This window comes from Garra rufa, chromosome 25 (assembly GCF_049309525.1).
Source record: "Garra rufa chromosome 25, GarRuf1.0, whole genome shotgun sequence".
NCBI classification, from domain to species: domain Eukaryota; kingdom Metazoa; phylum Chordata; class Actinopteri; order Cypriniformes; family Cyprinidae; genus Garra; species Garra rufa.
Window position 1 is genome coordinate 36,680,702 of NC_133385.1, and position 20,026 is coordinate 36,700,727.

General features: G+C 39.1%; 1 protein-coding gene across 1 annotated transcript in view; it reads right to left on the reverse strand.

Moving 5' to 3' along the window:
* ano3 (anoctamin 3) overlaps positions 1-20,026 on the reverse strand; it is a 125,510-nt gene that overhangs the window by 15,135 nt on the left and 90,349 nt on the right. Inside the window, exons 13-17 of the mRNA XM_073831922.1 lie at positions 17,624-17,684; positions 14,873-14,955; positions 9,613-9,753; positions 4,416-4,580; positions 72-108 (exon numbers count right to left, since the gene is read on the reverse strand). Coding sequence (XP_073688023.1) covers positions 72-108; positions 4,416-4,580; positions 9,613-9,753; positions 14,873-14,955; positions 17,624-17,684 — 487 coding nt within the window. The remainder of the gene's footprint in view (positions 1-71; positions 109-4,415; positions 4,581-9,612; positions 9,754-14,872; positions 14,956-17,623; positions 17,685-20,026) is intronic.

Sequence of the window (20,026 nt, forward strand, 5' to 3'; positions counted from 1 at the left end):
TTTCTCACAGCATGAAGACTGCAAGAATTTCACCCTCAATCAATAGTAACCTTGACTGAATCAATACTCACCCAGGTTTGTAAGTAGGTAGGCCACTTTCTCATAGACCTGGAGGGTAAAAGAAAATTGACTTAGTATCATTACAGACAAAGCTGAAAATATTGACAGATTTACATAATATGCCAAAATAATAAATACATGCTAATCAAAAGGATGATAGTAAATAACATACACAGTTGAGCCCAAAGTTATTCATACCCCAGGCAAATTCTGACGTAAAGTTACTTTTATTCAACCAGCAAGGTTTTTTTTGACCGGAAATGACACAGGCTTCTCCCAAAAGATAATAAGACAAAAAAAAAAATATTTCTCAACTTTTATTTACATTTGAACAAAAAGTGTCATGTCCAAAATTATTCGTACCCTTTGCAAACTGTCAGTCTATGGGAAAATCCAAAGTTCTTTACCATTCCAAATAGTCCAAGCTGTTCTAAAGCATCCTAATTACCCTGATTCATTGGGAACAGCTGTTTTAATAAACTCAACAGGTGAAAAACAGAAGCTCTCTGCTGTTGGTTTGTGGACAGTCATGGCTAAGACAAAGGAGCTCACTGAGGACCTGCGGCTGCGCATTGTGGCTGCTCACAAGTCAGGAAAGGGCTATGAGACCATATCTAAATGGGTTGAAGTTCCAGTGGCTACAGTGCAAAGTATTAATAAAAATACAAGATGTTCCGCACTGTGAAAAATCTCAGAGGACGTGGTCAGAAGCCAAAAGTGAGACCTGTGCTGGCCAGGAGGATAGTGAGAGAGGTAAAAAAGAATCCAAGGATAAGCACCAAGGCCATCCTGATGAATCTGGGCTCTGCTGGTGGCAACATCTCAAGACAGACAGTTCAACGGACACTGAACACCGCTGGGTTCCATGGACGCAGACCAAGGAGGACACCACTTCTCCAGATAAGGCACACAAAAGCCTGCTTGGCCTTTGCAAATGCTCATCTGGACAAAGAAGAAGACTTCTGGTCTGCTGTTTTATGGTCAGATGAAACAAAAATTGAATTGTTTGGCCACAATGATGTAGCCTTCATTTGGCGTAAAAAAGGAGAAGCCTTCAACCCTAAGAACACCATCCCCACTGTCAAACATGGTGGTGGGAACCTAATGTTTTGGGGGTGTTTTTCAGCCGGTGGACCAGGGAACCTAATCACAGTAAACGGCACCATGAAAAAGGAGCAATACATCAAAAATTCTCAACAACAACATCAGTCAACGACCCAAAACACACAGCAAAAGTGGTGAAGAAATGGTTAGAAGACAAAGCATTAATGTTTTGCAGTGGCCCAGCCAGAGTCCTGACTTAAATCCAATTGAGAATCTGTGGAGGAGCTAAAGATCAGGGTGATGGCAAGGAGACCCTTCAACCTGAAAGAGTTGGAGCTCATCACTAAAGATGAATGGGCAAAAATACCAGTGGAAACATGCAAAAAGCTGGTCAGCAATTATAGGAAGTGTTTGATTGCTGTAATAGCCAATGAAGGCTTTTCTATTGATTACTGAGAAGGGTATGAATCATTTTGGACATGACACTGTTTGTTCAAATGTAAATAAAAGCTGAGAAATATTTTTTTTTTCCACAATGATGCCTCTTGTAAATCGTCTTATCTTTTGGGAGAAGCCTGTGTCATTTCCGGCCAAAAAAACTTGCTGGTTGAATAAAAGTAACTTTAAGTCAGAATTTGCCAGGGTTATGAATAATTTCGGGCTTGACTGTAGCTATAACACTGTAAAATCCAATAGTTTACCTTACTTAGATATAGATATCTTTACTTAGTTGCTATACTTACTAGGTTTTATTAAGTTACAGCTACTTTCAAGGCAAGTAAAACAATTTCCTTACTGCTTCGAGTAATGCTTACTTAAAATATTCAAGTAGCCACAAAGATACCAACAACATTAATAAACCAGTGAGAGGCAGCAGTGCACTAATATGTTGCTAATGTGCAAAATTACAACAGAAGAAGAAGAAAAGAAACGTTTTTGAGGAGGGGCAATTCTTCATAGTCTTTTCACTCATTCCCTCCATGTCTGCAGTTATCTTTCTTTCACTAGTTTCCCAAAGTCATCTTGAACTTTCAATACAACTGAAATATTTGAGAGAACATCACATAAGCTGACTTCATAAAATGAGGTTGATTTAAAATAAATAAATAAATAAATTTACCATTATAGTGATTAGTGTTCCCTTTGGTTGGGCACTTGGAACTTTGTTAATTTATTATAATTTACTTTATATTGATGCATCGTGAAATCAGAGTTATTTGATGTTAAGGGCAACAAAATAATAAGTAGACTGCTTTTAGAAAGCAATTTATCTTTGAATTAAATCATTATATATAATGATTTAATTCTGTATTTTACATGTTTACTAATGATCCTTTACTATCCTATTACTATTGTTCCTTATAAACACCTTGGGAATCTTTTAATTGGGTTGATACAGTCCTTTAATGTTTGCAGTAATATGCTCGAGTCACACACAGACTTTAACATTCAGCACACAAATCACAACAATGCTAACAATTCAGTTTATTTTATTTTAATTAATTGTAAAAATAACCATTTTAGCAAATAAAATTGGCAAATTTGGTTGAAATTTGTTGAGTCAACTTAAAATAATTTGTTACCTGGCTGCCTTAAAATTTTAAGTTCAGTCAACTCAAAAAAGTTTAGTCAACTTGAAATGTGACGACTTAGATATTTGAGTTGATTCAACTTAAAATTTTAAGTAAGTTTAGTTTAACAAACTACATTTTTTGTTAAGTCAACTCAAATATCTTAGTTGTCACTTAGTACAACTAAACATTTCAAGTTGACTAAACCTATTTAAGTTGACTGAACTTACAATTTTAGGGCAGCAGGGTAACAAATTATTTTAAGTTGATTTAACAAATTGTATTTGTTTTTAACAGTGTAAAGTAAAGAATCAAGTAGCCCCTTCAGCCCTTTTTTAGTTACTAGATCTCTTGTGTAAGTAAACTACTACTAACTAAACATTTGTCAGTACAACATACTATTCCTATTTCACTTTACTTAGTATTTTTAGTGCGATTGGTTTCCTCACTTTTTCTAAGTAAAATCAACTTATTACATTATACAGTGTACTAATGCTCAAAATTTGAAATTATTTTTTAAAAGAAATCAACAATTTTATTTAATAAGTATTTATCAAGACAGACAGTAAATGTATAATGTATAACATGTTTTTATTTTCTATTTTAGAAAAGCTGTCCTTTTGAACTTTCTGTTTATCAAAACATCCTTACAAATCAGAAATGTTTCTTGAGCAGCAAATCAGCATATTAGAATGATTTCTGAAGGACCATGTGCTCTGAAGATTGCTGAAAATTCTGCAATAAATTACATTTTAACATATATTCACATTTTTATTCTCATTATATATATATATATATATATATATATATATATATATATATAAACTGTTTATTTACAATAACATTTCCCAATACTACCATCTTAACTGTATTTTTGGCCAAATAAATGCTACCTTAATGATCATTTTCTTTCAAAAAAATAAAACAAACAAACAAAAAAAAAAAAAACTTACCCACCCCAAACTTTTCAAAGTTAATTTTAAGTAGCAATATTTCTAATTAAGTTGCAATGTTATAAAAAAAAATTCCATCCAGTGTCTTCAGAAAAATAAAAATATCACACTGGTGCCACATAGAAATGGAAATTAAGTTGTAACTGCTTGAGAAGACACTTTTTTATTAAAATGAATAAATGACTTGGTGTTTTGAGGATGTGACAAAATGCTGTAATAAAGTTTATGTTTGCTTGCAATCGCCTTGTTTTATGTTTGGGAGCGACAGCATGTAATAGTAGTCAATCATTTTGATGATTTCATTTAGAGCCGCTGGCATTTCAGAATAATCAGAGCAACATCTGAGATGCTATTAAATGAGAAAAGTATAAAAAAATAAAAAAGTAATTAATTTTTTTGATTGGCCAGTGCTGTGAAAACAGTCAAGCTGCTAAAAACACATTGGACCTCATTTATTAACAGCACATAGATTATGCTGACTAAGTAAGAATGTATTTTAGTAAATTATTATAACATATTCCATGACATACTTTATTTGATTAATTATTTAAGTTTTATTTTGCATTCAAGTTTTTTTCTTTTTAATTTAATTCGAAATAATGGTTTTATTGCTTCAAAGCGAGTTTTGATTTCATTTAATTTCTTGTGGCAAAGCCCACCAAAAACCCATTTCTCTTTTGTGTGAAACTTTAGTGCAAAAAGTTGGACAAGTTTTGTTCAGGGGGCCTTTATTGTGTCTCTGCCGGTGGGAAGAAGAGGCCTTTGGGAGTAGAGAAAAGACACTAACCACATTCAGAGACATGATGATCATAAAGTTGATGCAGACTCCAGTGCCTGAGGTGGCGAATTGCCAGTTCTTCTTCACAAACTCCCACTGGAAGGAAGCAAACTTCTCCATGGCAATGAGCCGGAACACCACCACGGCAAACACGGCCGTCAGGACCAGAGAGATCTGGAAGAAACATGATGAGAGGTGAACAAGGTGTCAAACTGGTATATTATAAAAGGATGTATATATTTCAGAATCTTGCAGAAGTTTCCCTTTACAAAGTTAAGGTATACTTTTGATATACATTGCCTTTTAATTCAGGGCCACCAGAGGGAGACAGTTATTTATGTTAACGCAGCCTTGTGATCAACTATGAAATCGAATTAAAAATTACATTTGTTTAATTTGAAATATTCTCTTACAAATAGTGTTCAGAACTAATGACAATGATGGATAGTAATGATTTTCATGACATTCAGTTGTAACATCTGCACTCTTTTGTCTTTGTCGACAAAACACCAAAATAAAATATGTAGCCCATGCATCATACCATGTACAAATGCATCTTATGAGTTTATTTTTTTTGTCAGCTGTGCTCAAAAATCGAGTTTAACCCTCTATGGTACAGAGTTGCCATATGGCAACAATTAATTTCTACTGATTGCCTTGTTATTCTGAAAAAATACAACATATTGGAAGATGGTAATTAAAAGGCCCAGCATAAGGTAGTCAATGATATGCTGTTTTTTAAGTCATATGACATTTAAATGTTCCTCCAAAACACTTTCCCTATACCGTCACCCTCACATGGAGGACACCTGTTGATGAGCTCCAGAAATGGCTCAGTTAAACTCATTTCTGAACATTTCTTCTCAAGGGGGATTTTTTTTTTTGGTTAGTAAATTACATATTTTTATTCACAAATCAACATTATCTAACATAGTTTTACTGTAAATGAGAAAATATCAATTTTGCCATATGGCAACACTGTACCACTACAGAAAAATAGGTTATGTTGCCATATGGCAATGCTGTACCACAGTGGAATTGAAGTAATGTATTTCCCATTTGGATTTTTTACAGATAGTAACATCAATAATTTGATTGCAGTTTATTGTAGTATAGTTGTTTTTATATACAAAGAAAATTACTTATTCTTTGCAATAAATGGACACAGGAATATTTCACAGAAAGTGCAATATGGCAGAGTGCAGAGTTGGCTCTCCCATGTGATGTCAATGAAGATGAGTTACTGTGTGTTCACACCGCCGGCGGCGAGAGCGTCAAAGAGGCCCGAACTTTATGGTAATGAGCTATGATGCGGCTCGGCGGCAACCAATCGGAAAGTAGAAGTTCACCGCTGAGAGGTTTCCAAGAACGCAGTCCTGTAAACTTTGGTTCCGGCCACATTAGTTCCCAAGGAAAATAGAGGACAAGTTAATTATTGCTGTGGCGGGTTTCCCCATAATCTACGACATGTCCCTGTTTTTAAGTTAGCACTTAACCATGAACACAAAAGCCACACCACACAAATGGCTTTTAATTGGTTTATTTCGTTAGCAAACATGTAGGCGGCGTTGTGAACACACAGTTAGCCTGCAGTGACTGTAACAATAAGTGTGTTTGTGCATATGTGTCTGCATGCGTGTGTGATTTTAATGGAATTTAAGATTGGATGCATCAATTTCTAAAAGAAATTTGCATTTGAATTGAAAAGAAAATCATAATTTCAAAAACAAATGTTTGGCAATTTTCCATTGTGGTACACTGTTACCATATGGCAATGTTTTCCGAAATAGCCCCCCAAAATCTTTTTTTTTTTTTCATTTTTTTTTCTTTTTTTTTTTTTGATTTGTATAATTTGAAGCTATATCATGTAATACAAATTTAAAATAGTTCATGGTTAAAACATAATGCGTACCATAGAGTGTTATATGTTCATTATTTATTTAAAATGATCATTGTTAAAGATCTTTCCAACCTTTTCATGGTATGCACACAGATTTGGTGTACATGAGTTGGCTTTTTGTGTAATTACACTGTTATTACACAGTAATAATTATCTCATAGGCTGCTGAGAGCATTGCATTAAATTAGTACTGTTTTCTAAATATTTTCCATTCCTTTGTCTGCACAATTACTAAAAATAATTGATTAACACTCAGTTTTACACTACACACGTTGTCATGATCGGGGCTGTGGGTTTTCCCTCAGCCACCTGAGGTCGCTGTTTGCACTGCACTCTGATTCATCACGTCTGTTTTGTCATTACCACTGATTCACACACAGCTGTTCACAATCTGGACTCTGTATAAGAACACTCACACTTCATTCCGTTTTCAGGTCTGCATTGTCTTATGTCTCCTGTTTTGTCTGTTCACTCTGCGTTCCTGAATTCCTGGCTCAAGATCATGTTCCCTGTTTAGTTTATTTAGTGTTTCAGTTTGTTACGTTTGTGCCGTGTTGGCCTTTTGTTTTGTTTATTTTCTGTTAATAAAATACTTACCTGCATCTGGACCCAGACCTCCTTGGCTGTAACGTGACAGAATGCAGACCTCACTGATGGGTCCAGCGGGGAGTAATTTTTTTTCTGAGGAGGCGGAGGCAGCGTCGGCCACCCGCTTTGAGACCATCTACGCCTGTTTGGCGGCGATGGAGGCCATTAACGCTGAGGCGGAGCGGAAGCGCCCCTACTATAGGGCCAGGGCGGAGGCGTTTTTTCGGGAGAGGGCGACCGCTCTCTCTGTGCCGGACGCGGCGGTGACCGCTCTCTCTGTGCCGGACGCGGCGGTGACCGCTCTCTCTGTGCCGGACGCGGCGGTGACCGCTCTCTCTGCTCCGGACGCGGCGGTGACCGCTCTCTCTGCTCCGGACGCGGCGTTGACCGCTCTCTCTGTTCCGGACGCGGCGGTGACCGCTCTCTCTGCTCCGGACGCGGCGGTGACCGCTCTCTCTGCTCCGGACGCGGCGGTGACCGCTCTCTCTGCGCCGGACGCGGCGGTGACCGCTCTCTCTGTGCCGGACGCGGCGTCGACCGCTCTCTCTGTGTCGGACGCGGCGGTGACCGCGCTATCTGTTCCGGACGCGGCGGTGACCGCGCTATCTGTTCCGGACGCGGCGGTGACCGCGCTCTCTGCTACGGACGCGCCGGTGACCGCTCTCTCTGCTCCTGACGCGGCGGTGACCGCTCTCTCTGCTCCGGACGCGGCGGTGACCGCTCTCTCTGCTCCGGACGCGGCGTTGACCGCTCTCTCTGTTCCGGACGCGGCGGTGACCGCTCTCTCTGCTCCGGACGCGGCGGTGACCGCTCTCTCTGCTCCGGACGCGGCGGTGACCGCTCTCTCTGCGCCGGACGCGGCGGTGACCGCTCTCTCTGTGCCGGACGCGGCGTCGACCGCTCTCTCTGTGTCGGACGCGGCGGTGACCGCGCTATCTGTTCCGGACGCGGCGGTGACCGCGCTATCTGTTCCGGACGCGGCGGTGACCGCGCTCTCTGCTACGGACGCGCCGGTGACCGCTCTCTCTGCTCCTGACGCGGCGGTGACCGCTCTCTCTGCTCCGGACGCGGTGGTGACCGCTCTCTCTGCTCCGGACGCGGCGGTGACCGCTCTCTCTGCTACGGACGCGCCGGTGACCGCTCTCTCTGCTCCGGACGCGGCGGTGACCGCTCTCTCTGCTCCGGACGCGGCGGTGACCGCTCTCTCTGCTCCGGACGCGGCGGTGACCGCTCTCTCTGCTCCGGACGCGGCGGTGACCGCTCTCTCTGCTCCGGACGCGGCGGTGACCGCTGAAGTTCCTCTGGCGGCGAGGCCAGCTCACGTTCCTCTGGCGGCGGTGTCCGCTCACGTCCCTCCGCTGCACGGGCCTGGCCCGCCATCCCTCCCCCTTATGCACCTTCCACCGTTCCTCCTCCCTCCAGAAATTTTGTTTTGGGAACGTCTGGTAGCCGTTCCCTAGAGAGGGGGTACTGTCATGATCGGGGCTGTGGGTTTTCCCTCAGCCACCTGAGGTCGCTGTTTGCACTGCACTCTGATTCATCACGTCTGTTTTGTCATTACCACTGATTCACACACAGCTGTTCACAATCTGGACTCTGTATAAGAACACTCACACTTCATTCCGTTTTCAGGTCTGCATTGTCTTATGTCTCCTGTTTTGTCTGTTCACTCTGCGTTCCTGAATTCCTGGCTCAAGATCATGTTCCCTGTTTAGTTTATTTAGTGTTTCAGTTTGTTACGTTTGTGCCGTGTTGGCCTTTTGTTTTGTTTATTTTCTGTTAATAAAATACTTACCTGCATCTGGACCCAGACCTCCTTGGCTGTAACGTGACACACGTACTGTATTTAGTATAGTAATAACCATGGGCAACATTTGACTCTTAAGAAAAAAAAAGAAAAAGAAAAAAAGATATCATGTCTGTAAGGCATTCAGTGAGTTTCGGTTAATTTTTGTGAAGTGCTCCTGTTCAAGGACGAGATGGAAGAAAGCGCATCGTGTTTGTTTTCTTTATTTGATAAAAGCACCGTTTGTAACATTTCTTTGAGTGCACACAAATAAAAGTACACCCTTTACAGTTCAGAATGATGGATTACTTACCTTTGTGAGCAAAAAGGACGGACAATTTTGAATTGCTTCCACTAAAAACAATGCAAGTCATCGCGCATGTCCTGCAAAGCTACTTTAGCTTTTACTCTCTGCACAAACTTTTAAATAAGTGCTTAATTGGGCACATTTATCTAGGTTTAACGTTAAAACTAACATTGTTTTATACTTAGACTCAGGCAAGTCGTGATGATTTGAGAAGGCAAATTGATCAAACAGGCTATCAGTTTTCCGCTGGGTGCTGTTCATTAAAAAAACAAAAATGTATTTAATGAACAAAATTAACTCGAACTAAATATAATCACTTTGCCATTACATACAAAACTGAACGATTTTAATAGCTGAAACAGTAGTAGTCTATAAGTTGTTTTGGGAGAAGGGGGAACAAAAGACGGGCTCGGGTCGGACCCAGGCCGAGAAGTCTAATAAGCTGTCGGACAAGGTCACTAATCTTAGTTCATAGGGATCTCACAAATTTCTGTCATAATCAATAAAGCTCTCTAAACGACTAAATGCATCTTTTATTTCCACACACAATTCTCCCGACTTTCATGACAGGTGCTTATAATTCTGATCTGTTTGTTGTTTCTTAAGGGGTATTTTGAAGTCCTACCATGAAGAAGATTCCTGAAACAGACACCATGAGTCGGCTGAATTTGTCTGTGAAGGGCTGGAAGGGCTCTGGTCTCCCTGAGATAGGGTTTACTCTCTCCTTCCGGGAGTATTTGGCTTCAAACTGGGGCCGTAGTTCCTCCTTTTTTGAAAAACACATCATATTACAGTTTAAAACATTTGCTTGACAATCTTTTCTACACATCTCATGAATGATTCTCATCACGCACAGATGTTCAACATCATCATCTTCGTGGTTGGGCATGATGATGTCAATCCAGAGGCTCTTTACATGAGCTGAATGAGACACTTCAATGCCTCATCATGAGATATATTTATTAGTACATTCCACATTATCGCAGTTAAAAATAGAAAGGATTGTATACAGCAGTTCTCAAACTTTTCAGGCCAATTATCACGTCTGATCAAATCACTCCTTCCAAGTATCACCTAGTCACCACCTCACTGTTCAACATCCCACACTGTCAATGTAATAATGTAGGCTACATATTAGGAACATAAAAAAAATCTAATAGAATTTACTCAAAAATGCAAATTGTCATTGTTTACTTAACCTTTTGTTTTTCAAAACCCATATATCTTTCTTTCTTTCATAGAGTGCAAAAGAAGATATTTTTCAAGACCGTTCATGCTGCTCTTTTCCATACAATGATCTGGGACTGTTCTGAAACAGACAAAAGCTGTATAAATGTTGTAAAAGTACACTGTAAAAAGTTTTCTCCAGATTCAACTTAAAAACCTAAGTTTAGCAGCTGCCTTAAGTTTTTTAAGTTGGATCAGCTTAAAAACTACAAGTCATTTTAACTTATTACAATAGAAATGAGTTGATATAACTTGTAAGTTTGAATGGCTTAAGTTGATTTAACTTACAATCTTAAGGCAGCTGCTAAACTTAAATTTTTAAGTTGAAACTGGTAAAAAAAAAACTTTTTACAGAAAGGAACAGACCCAAAAAAGTCATTAAAACATTTGTTTATTATGTATACTTCTTTTGAAATGGTCTTCAATGAAGATAAAGGAAAATGGAGAGCTGCAGTGATGACGTATTTTTGTAGGGCAAGCTGGAAGTTAGCATCACCCTGGTTCCCTCAATTAAAACCACAAACTGTACTTTAGGCATTAACCAAAAAAAAAAAAAAACAACACATTTAAAACCCATTGAATTTAGGACAATAGAACACGGAAGTGCTTAAATGCTAATGTGTTAACAGGTTTTGGCCTACAAATATACAGTGCATCATCCCTGCAGTAGGAAAAGAGGTTTGTGTAACACTATGCATGAACCACAGTTTGAGAACCACTGTTATACAGAAACTAGCAACAGCAGAAATCTACAGGGCAACAAATGCAACCACCAGACTTATAGCAGGTATCAGCCAGAACTGATTGCTTTGATCTCTGGATTATTTTGAGGTGTTTCCTCAAACGCATTACACATTCACACATCACTTCACACAAAATATGCACAGTACATCAATTCACCATCACTCTGCACATGCTGATGATATGAGGTTCACAAAGGGCTGCTCACACTGATATTTTATCACGGGATGTTGGCAAGTGAATATAACTGCGCTTCTGGCCACATTATACATTACTACTACCAGATGCCCAACCGTTACTGGTGTGTTATGCAACGGGCCATAGCTAGATAATATGTAGATTGAGATTCTGCTTTGATAACAAATTTTGCTTTGATTAAAATGAATTATTAATTCATGAACTAAACACACTCAGAATGCTATTAATGCCAATTTCCATTACTAAATAAAAAAGAATAAATACAAAGAGGTAATTACAATTTTCTAGCTCACAATTCTTACTTTTTTTCAGAGTTATTTAATAGAAACTGACATTTGCAAGTCGCAAAGTCAGAATTATGAGATGTATAAATGCTATTGCAAAAAAAAAAAAAAAGTCAGAACTATCAGAATATGTAAGAAAATAATTTCTTGCAATTGTGATTTTATATCCCAATTCTAAGTTTATAACTCAAAATTGCAAGTTTATATCTTACAATTCTGAGAAAAAAGCACACATTTTGAGATTGAGTAAACTCGCAATCACAAGAAAAAATATAGCTGCAAACAGCAGTTAGTGGGGTTCAAGTTTTTTAGGACCCTTGAGCAATAATAGACATTTTTGGATGATTTTACTCAAAGAAAAAAGCAGAAATATTATTAAATGGTTTATCAATTTTGACTACTAGGTGGCGCTGCTTACAAATCGATGTGGTGTGATTAATTAGGTGGCACACAAAGTTTGTTGCCAATATGCAAAATAATTGCAGAAAAAACTATTTTTCCTACATCTCCTGGCCACTAGGTGGAAGTGTGCCAAAACTGTGCAGGTAACCTCAGGACTTGGTTGTCATAGCAAACTCCAAGTTTGTTCTGAACAGGACAAAGCGCTGAGGCGAGTTTCCTTATCAAGTTAATTTGTGTTATTTGAGAACGCTTTGGTCTATCAAAAAGCTTTTGATAACTTTTTGTTAGAGCCAGCAGATGTTATATATTTAATGAACAATATGATCCAGATATTGTGTGTATGTGTGAAACATTGTATGATATATAAGCTGCAAAACATTGTAACACCACCTAGTGGCTGATTTCTTTCAAATTTCTCACAGACTTTAAGGGTTAAGAGTCAAACAGGTTTTCAAGTCTAAATCAAGTTTTATTCTGACTGGCCTTCATTAACCTCTTCTAATAGCTGGTCAAAGTTGATTGGCTGATGGCGGCCATGTTTTTCAAGATACACCAATGCCCTCATAGATATTGGTGCCACCTTGGACAATGACACTTCATGATAAATTTCTTAGTTATAGACATTTTCATGTTTTTTTTTTTCCTATTATAGCACCACCAAGTGGTCAAACTCCCCAATTGTTGTAATTTGACCAAAGATTAAGCTCATTCATATGTGTTCAGAGTATGGTAAACATATCTCATTCCATTCAAGAGTTTTAGCATTGGTAAAAGTGGCTAATCAGATTCCAGAGAACATTTCTGCACTGGTTTGGTTCAGATTGAGTGAAATAAGTCACAGTTAACTTTTTATTGTTTATTTAGTTATGGAAATGGGCTTCCATAGAATTATGATTCACTGCATGTAGGCAAAGAAAAAATTTTTTTTTGGTCACAGAGATACAACACAGGCTCACTGGAAATGCACGCCTCTATCTACACTTTTGTAAAATGTCAAAAACCTTCCTACACATACAATTCACTACAGTTTCCAGCTGATATGAACACTGTTTGGGTCAAACAAAGACGGAAGAGATGTGTTTTTAGCTATGTCTTGAAGATGGCTAAGGACTCATCTGCTCGGATTAAATTGGGGAGGTCATTCCACCAAGAGGGAACATTTAAGGTAAAAGTCCGTGATTTTGTGCCTCTTTGGGATGGCACAATGATGCGCTGTTCACTTGCAGAAAATAAACTTCTAGAGGCCACTTAAGTCTGAAGTAATGCGTTTAGGTAAAGAGGTGCAGAGCCAGTGGTGATTTTGTAAGCAAACATTAATGCCTTGAATTTTATGCGAGCAGCTATTGGTAGCCAATGCAAATTTATGAAGAGAGGTGTGACATGCGTTCTTTGGCTCATTGACAATTAGTCTTGCGGCCACATTATGGATCAATTGTAAAGGTTTGATAGAACTGGCAAGACCTGCCAAGAGAGTATTGCAATAGTCCAACCTGGACAGAACAAGAGATTAAACAAAGAATTGTGAAGCATGTTCTGAAAGAAAAGGCCTGATCTTCCTGATGTTGAATAAAGCAAATCTGCAGGACTGTTTTAGCAATGTGGTCTGAGAAAGTCAGCTGATCATCAATCACAACTCCAAGGTTTCTGGCTGTTTTTGAAGGCGTTATGGTTGATGAACTGAATGGTAAAATTGTAATGAAACTAGCAGTTCCGTCTTGGCAAGGTTTAGTTGAAGTTGATGGTCCTTAATGCAGCAAGAAATGTCTGTCAGACAAGCTGAAATGTGAGCAGCTATCGTCGAATCATCAGGATGGAATGAGAGGTAGAGTTGAGTATCATCAGCATAGCAGTGATATGAAAAGCTATGTTTTTGAATGACAGAATCTAGTGATGCCATGTAGACAGAGAAGAGAAGCGGACCAAGAACAGAGCCCTGAGGTACTCCAGTAGTTAGAAGTTGTGACTTGGACACCTCAGCTCTCCAAGATACCTTGAAGGACCTATCTGAGAGGTAAGACTCAAACCACTGGCGTTTGGTTCCTGAGATGCCCTTTGCCAATAGGGCTGACAGAAGGATCTGGTGGCTGACCATGTCTAAAGCAGCGGACCGATCCAGCAATATAAGTGTTGAAGATTTTGAATTTGCTCTTGCCAGTCTTAAAGACTTATTTTATATGGTTCCTTGTATAACATACAGTAATATTATGACCTCAAAACACTTTTAACATTGTAAACTAATACATTCTGACATTTGTTTTACATAACCAGCTTCATATGGCTTTTCTGACATAGAAAAATTGCTCGATAGCTCACCTGGTGCAGCAGGAGCACTCAGGTACAAGTCCTATCACAAATTTTAATAAAAGCAATTGTGTTTTTCAACCTCCTGTTTGTTTTTTGATTACATTATAAGCATAGAGTTGGTGTACAGTATGTGGTTCTTTTTTCCCTTTTTTCAAATGCATTACTTACGATATGTACAACAAACCATGTGAAATAATCACGTTCATCTGTTTTGGATAAAAATGAATCTGCTTTAAGTGTCACTCACTGGATATTTCACTTTGAATATCTCATAAAACTTTTGAGAAGGAAAACATTTTACAAAAAAGATTTTCCAATGAGCCTGGATTGCAATAAAAATAACGTCGCTTAAATTTTGCTGACATTTGACTGAAATATCTACCGGAGATGGATACGCATGAATTTAAACTTTTCTTTGACGCTTTTGACGCTTTTTCAAAGCTAATCGCTGTCAGTGTGAACACCCTTGAGTCGTTTTCACATTAGAAGCAAGGCATGCACAACACAACATGATACTGTCGGAGGCACACTCACAGAACACACCATGACACAGGTTTTACACTATAGGAAATACAACAAACAGCACATAGATTGGCCACACACCAGTTACAGTTGTTCATGAACATAATGGTCATGTTAACAGGTCTCAAAAGATTATGATATTTCTAAGGAAACATAAAACATTACAGTTTCAGCTGAAAGTCTATTTAAAAAGGAAAGCAGGTTCACCTCCTCTTCCTCCCAGTCAATCAAATCCCAGTCGTAGGTTAGCTCTGCCCTTCTCCTCTTCCAGAACTCAAGGAAAACTGTGGCTGTGACAGCACAGGAGGAAGGGGCAAGATGTCAACAACATATGAACAAGTGCTTTCAGATAAAAGTATGGTTTTACTTAAAGGTTTCAGTCACTGTGTTTCAGGTAAAGTGACAAAGGAAGGTCATTGTTGGCCCAACCACACTACATGAAAATGAGCGCTTGAACTATGCAAATTCAATTTCAGGCATCATTAAGATCATAAATCTCCTTGCTGAAAGGAAAACTGTTTTGGGCATTTACATAATCCTATATTTTGATGTTTGGCCTTGGTATCTAATGTTGTCTTGGACATGAGCAACAAAAATGACAACATTTTTGACATTAAGAATAAATGAATATTATACAATCTGTTTTTGTTTTTGCAATGTTGAGTGGAAACCAAAGTCATTTCAAAGGAATTTTAACTCTCTTATTAGTCTTGTCAGTGTCTGCATTTTGTCAGTATTAGTTTTCTCCATTTGCAATCGTTTAGCCCTGATGAAAGCATGTGTGTGGAATCGCAATGGAAAAAAGCTTTTTCATTTCTCTACTCCACAAGTGTTGTTTTTTGCTCTTTATCAAATACTTTTTTGCCATTTCCATGCACATTGTTGGTTTCAAATCTTAGTATAATAATACAGAATGCGTAATCACGCGTTCATCAACATTTTATAACAGCTTTGAATGACAGACATTCAGATTCAGTCTAGCTTGCACAATGTACAGTAGGGAGCTAGCTTATTCACAGGCATGCATTTTTCACAGAATCTGATTTAGGCACTATAAAGAAATGCTTAATAGATCAAAGTAAAAATAAGATTCTGTGAGGTTTTCATGTTAAATTTAACTGTTTAAAAAAAAAACAAAAAAACATCTGGTCTCTTGGAGTTCACATGTCCCTCGTTTTTACCAAAGGACTGTATGACCCAGTTTTGTTGAAAGCAAAAGAGCTGGAAGGGAAGAAACAGAGTGAGAGACCAAGAAGAGACACAATGTTTAATTTTTAAAACCCAGTCTTCTTGCTGAACGGTGTATATATATATTTGATTTCTCATGATTTAGACTTGCAGATCCATCTGGGTGTCTCTGTTACGAACAGTACGGTCCTCAACATAGTGTTCTAATAATACACTAATATGACTTTTGTCAACACGCCCCAAAATAGTGGACTAGGAAAGCACCAAGTTTTTCAGTTGTCACCCATCTCAAAAATACACATACACATCATTCTGAATTTAAAGACGAACTGATGTGTCTGATCAAATCAATACAGGACATGATTTGTCCTGTGTTTTCAATGGCAGTTGTTTAATAAACAAGGACTTTGCAGTGAGAATAATAATATAAAATTTCACAAGAAGAAATCAACTGATCAGAAATGCTATCTGTCAACTTTCTAAAGGTATTACCCCCCTCCTGTTTCAAAGCATGTCTGGATTGCCTTCATTATTTTCATTATTTACACAACTTTCTGTGTTTTTTTTTCTACCTAGCAACTGTGCAAATTCAATACCCTTTGGAAACATCATCTGCAGTGCGTTATGTGAAGGTCAAAGCAGCGCATGGTTAAGTTAACCATTAAGTGTTGAAATCCTCACCTCAGAGTCATGATGTCTTTGCTCTCTTTGTCATATCATTCCACTTCTGTAAATTATTTACTCTAGGTGGCCATTTCTACAGCGAATCATTTGATCATTTACTGTCTTACGGAATAAAAACCCAACAAGCCATATAACATATAAAAAGCCATTAGCCATATAATTTTCTAATTCAATTATGTAGCATGCTTTGTTTTTTATAGCTATTTTCCAGCAGGTAAAAATATGACTATGACTAATATGTTGCTTGTTTAGATCCCACACATGTCACCTTGAGTTCTGTACCTGAAAAAAACCTGCACAGTATATGACTATGAAAATAAGTATATCAACTTTGTAAATGCAAACACTTCTACTTCACTTCTGGTGTAGATATTCTATTTCAATGTCTCGCCTTCTGCATTGTGTCATTCAGCACATTTATAAGCATTGCCACAAAGCGCATTATGGTGGAGCAACATTTTTGAAGAGATTTTTTGGAGCTAGTTAAATTGCCAACATATTTATAGCTAGCTTGAAAAATTAAAATTGGGTGTAATAGCACATTTGAAGGTAAACATTTACAGCCCTGTAAATCCCTCAGAGAACTTATCTACCAGCCGTAGAGTCTTCAGCTCAGATTACTTTTCTCTAAATTCACTCCTGGGAAGTGTTTCTTTGGCCTCAGCCAGTCAATTAGACTTTATAATGTGCCCACAATTATCAGGCACTAACTCACCTGTGGTCGCTGCAAGCGATCCTTCAACACTTATCTATTTTCCTCCTCCTCCTGTTCAGAAGAGTAAACTAAAGTTTAAGCACTTTTGAAATATGTAAATGTTTTGGCTGTAAGGAGGTCTACTGTGACCTGATTGGATCATTTGTTGTAATGTGGGACAACGTGGTGATTGATTACAGCTGCTTCTCTTGGGTATTTGAGTCAATCCTATTACAGCAGACCACAGACTGCTGTAGATTCTTATTCTGTCGCCGTCCGCTGAAGGAAGCCTATTTTCTAATTGCTTAATTTGTACTTTAAACCAAATGCTGACATGACTGTCTTTCTACTGGTGAAAGAGCACTGATTAAATTAGAAATATTCAGACTCACCCCATATTGCCATGAAGATAGCAAAGAAGACTGTGCCTCCATTATCAAAAAGATGGGTCACCTGGTGAGCAGAAAAGAGGTAATGTATTTAAGAATGTATAAATAGGAAAAACAGTCTTATTAGAATTCGTAACTAGTTCACACATTTTAATTTTTTTCTGTTAATCTGAAAATTCCTGTAGTCTGTAGTCCATAAGAGTGCCAGATTGCAGAGTTTGTGCAAACATATCCATATTGGTATAATTTTCATTGTGTGTTATTGTTATTGAGAGAAAAGCATGCAGCACATAATTACATATTTATCTAACCATGCTTCCAACAATGCGGGCGGTATCAGGATGATTGCTATACTAACTATGAACGATGTTCGGTATACAATGCTTTCTACTTTAAACATCTTTTTACCCTCAAGATCTTCGCCATGAGCATTTCCATGCCTTTAGACCAATTCATTCTGATATTAATTTGCAGATATGAAGCAGCTAATGTATGCAATTTAATAAGAATTGCCATTTTTTGGTAACAAGAGCAACAGAAAGCACTGACGCTGAAAGACCACCTACTCACTTAATTCTTGAGCCAAAAGACAGACTTTGCCAGCTTTTCAATTTGGAAAAGCCCAAACAGATGCACTCACAAAACTTCACAGAATGCATGGTATGCCTGGCAACAATATGCAATTTGACAGTGACACAGTTCACAATGTATGTAAGCGTAAAATCAGAGACCCCACACTGAAAAAAAGTGTGCTTCATGTGGTAACATCTACAACTGGTTTTGTTTAAATTAAATAAATGATTTAGGAATACTGATTATACTGAATTCAACCAACCTAAAAAAACTGAAGCATAATTGTCAGTGGATGTAACCTCATTTCTCCAGCTAAGTAAAATTACTTAAATTTACTCACTAAAGTTTAATATAATCTTTTTCATTATATATGATGAAAGGCATTTTCCACCGCAATGTAAAAATACTCATTTAACACAACCCTGCTGAAAAAAACAAAAGAAACCAATACAGTATTTGTAATGGTTTTACTGGTTATAATGGGAATTGTATTGTTCCCTTCCGGGAACTCGAGCCGCGTCAGGAACGCTATGGGGAACGCCATTGGCGGGCCGCACTCTGAACTGTGTATAACAACCAATGAAATGACGGGAGTGACGTCACAGGCGCGGTGACGTCATCGACCGGGAAGTATAAAACGCGTGCGTTTGAAGCCGGCGGCAGCTTTTGTCATTCAGCGAGAGCGCTCTGTGTCTGTGTCTGTCTCGGTCATACTGCTGTTTTTTCGTGCCAGTTTGCACGGCTTTTATTTGAGTAGTATGACCTTTAAAATGCAACCATGGGGGAAAGAAGTGTTACGAAACTAGGCGGTACAAGCAGCCACATAGATAGAGTGTTCCTCCCTGCCAATGCTTCATTGTTGGTGGGGATACACTCAGTCTATGTGTGGTTTGCTTGAGTGTAGAGCACGCACAGTCAGCCCTCGAAAAGGCTGACTGTCCACAGTGAGAGCGTAAAAATCTCCACTGCGGGTGCTCCACGGAAGGCTCTCTTCGAGGAGGGAGCCTTCGCCAGCGTTTCTCGCGGGTCTGGCCCTGCTTCCGCTGAGGCGGAGCGGTTGCTGCACTCGCTAAGATCGCGGCTCGATCTATTAGAGGGACTGGAGACGGGTGTTATAAAAATACCCTATCTCCTCTCCTATCTGATGGATCGGTAAACCTTTTTTCTGGATGAGGAAGCCCGCAATGCGGTTACTTCCCTCCAGGAAAGGTTTTCAACGCTTTCCATATCTTTCTCCAAGGAGGTTGATGTAAAGTGCGTTGTCAAAAGTATTTAACCGCCCCCCCTGATCGCCTCAGCATGATGAGCTGGTGGTTGTGCTGACTGTGCATTAGCTAAATAAGATATGAGCCGCAGAAAAGCAAACGTTTTGCTTCCTGCGGACTATGTCAGCACTTCCAAACGGAGCTTTCTGTCCTTCCCGATCTACATTGAGTTTTAGATCTGGGAAAAACTAGAAAGTAAAGATGACGCCGCGGGTTGAACAGACGCTATCAGCCTCTGTTCCCCGGTCTAGGCATCATTTCTGAAGGCTCCGTCTTTGCTCTTCAGGCCGCCTAATAAAACTTCAGGCTTGATGAGCAAATGAACACGTGTCGGGGTTCCTGACGGGAAAGATTTAAACCCCAGCCGTGTACCAGCTCTCCACATCAGAGGCGCAGAAACAGAGCGATGCCGCCCGCGTTCCTCCGGCTATGCCTAGAGGACCCGGAAAGCAACGCTCTAAGTCGGGGGCTTCCAAGAAAAAGAAGAGGTTCGACCTGAGGGTCGTCCTCCTATCCAGGAAGTCCTCGCCTAAACGGCCCTGACGGTTGTGGCTCAGGGCCGTTGAGG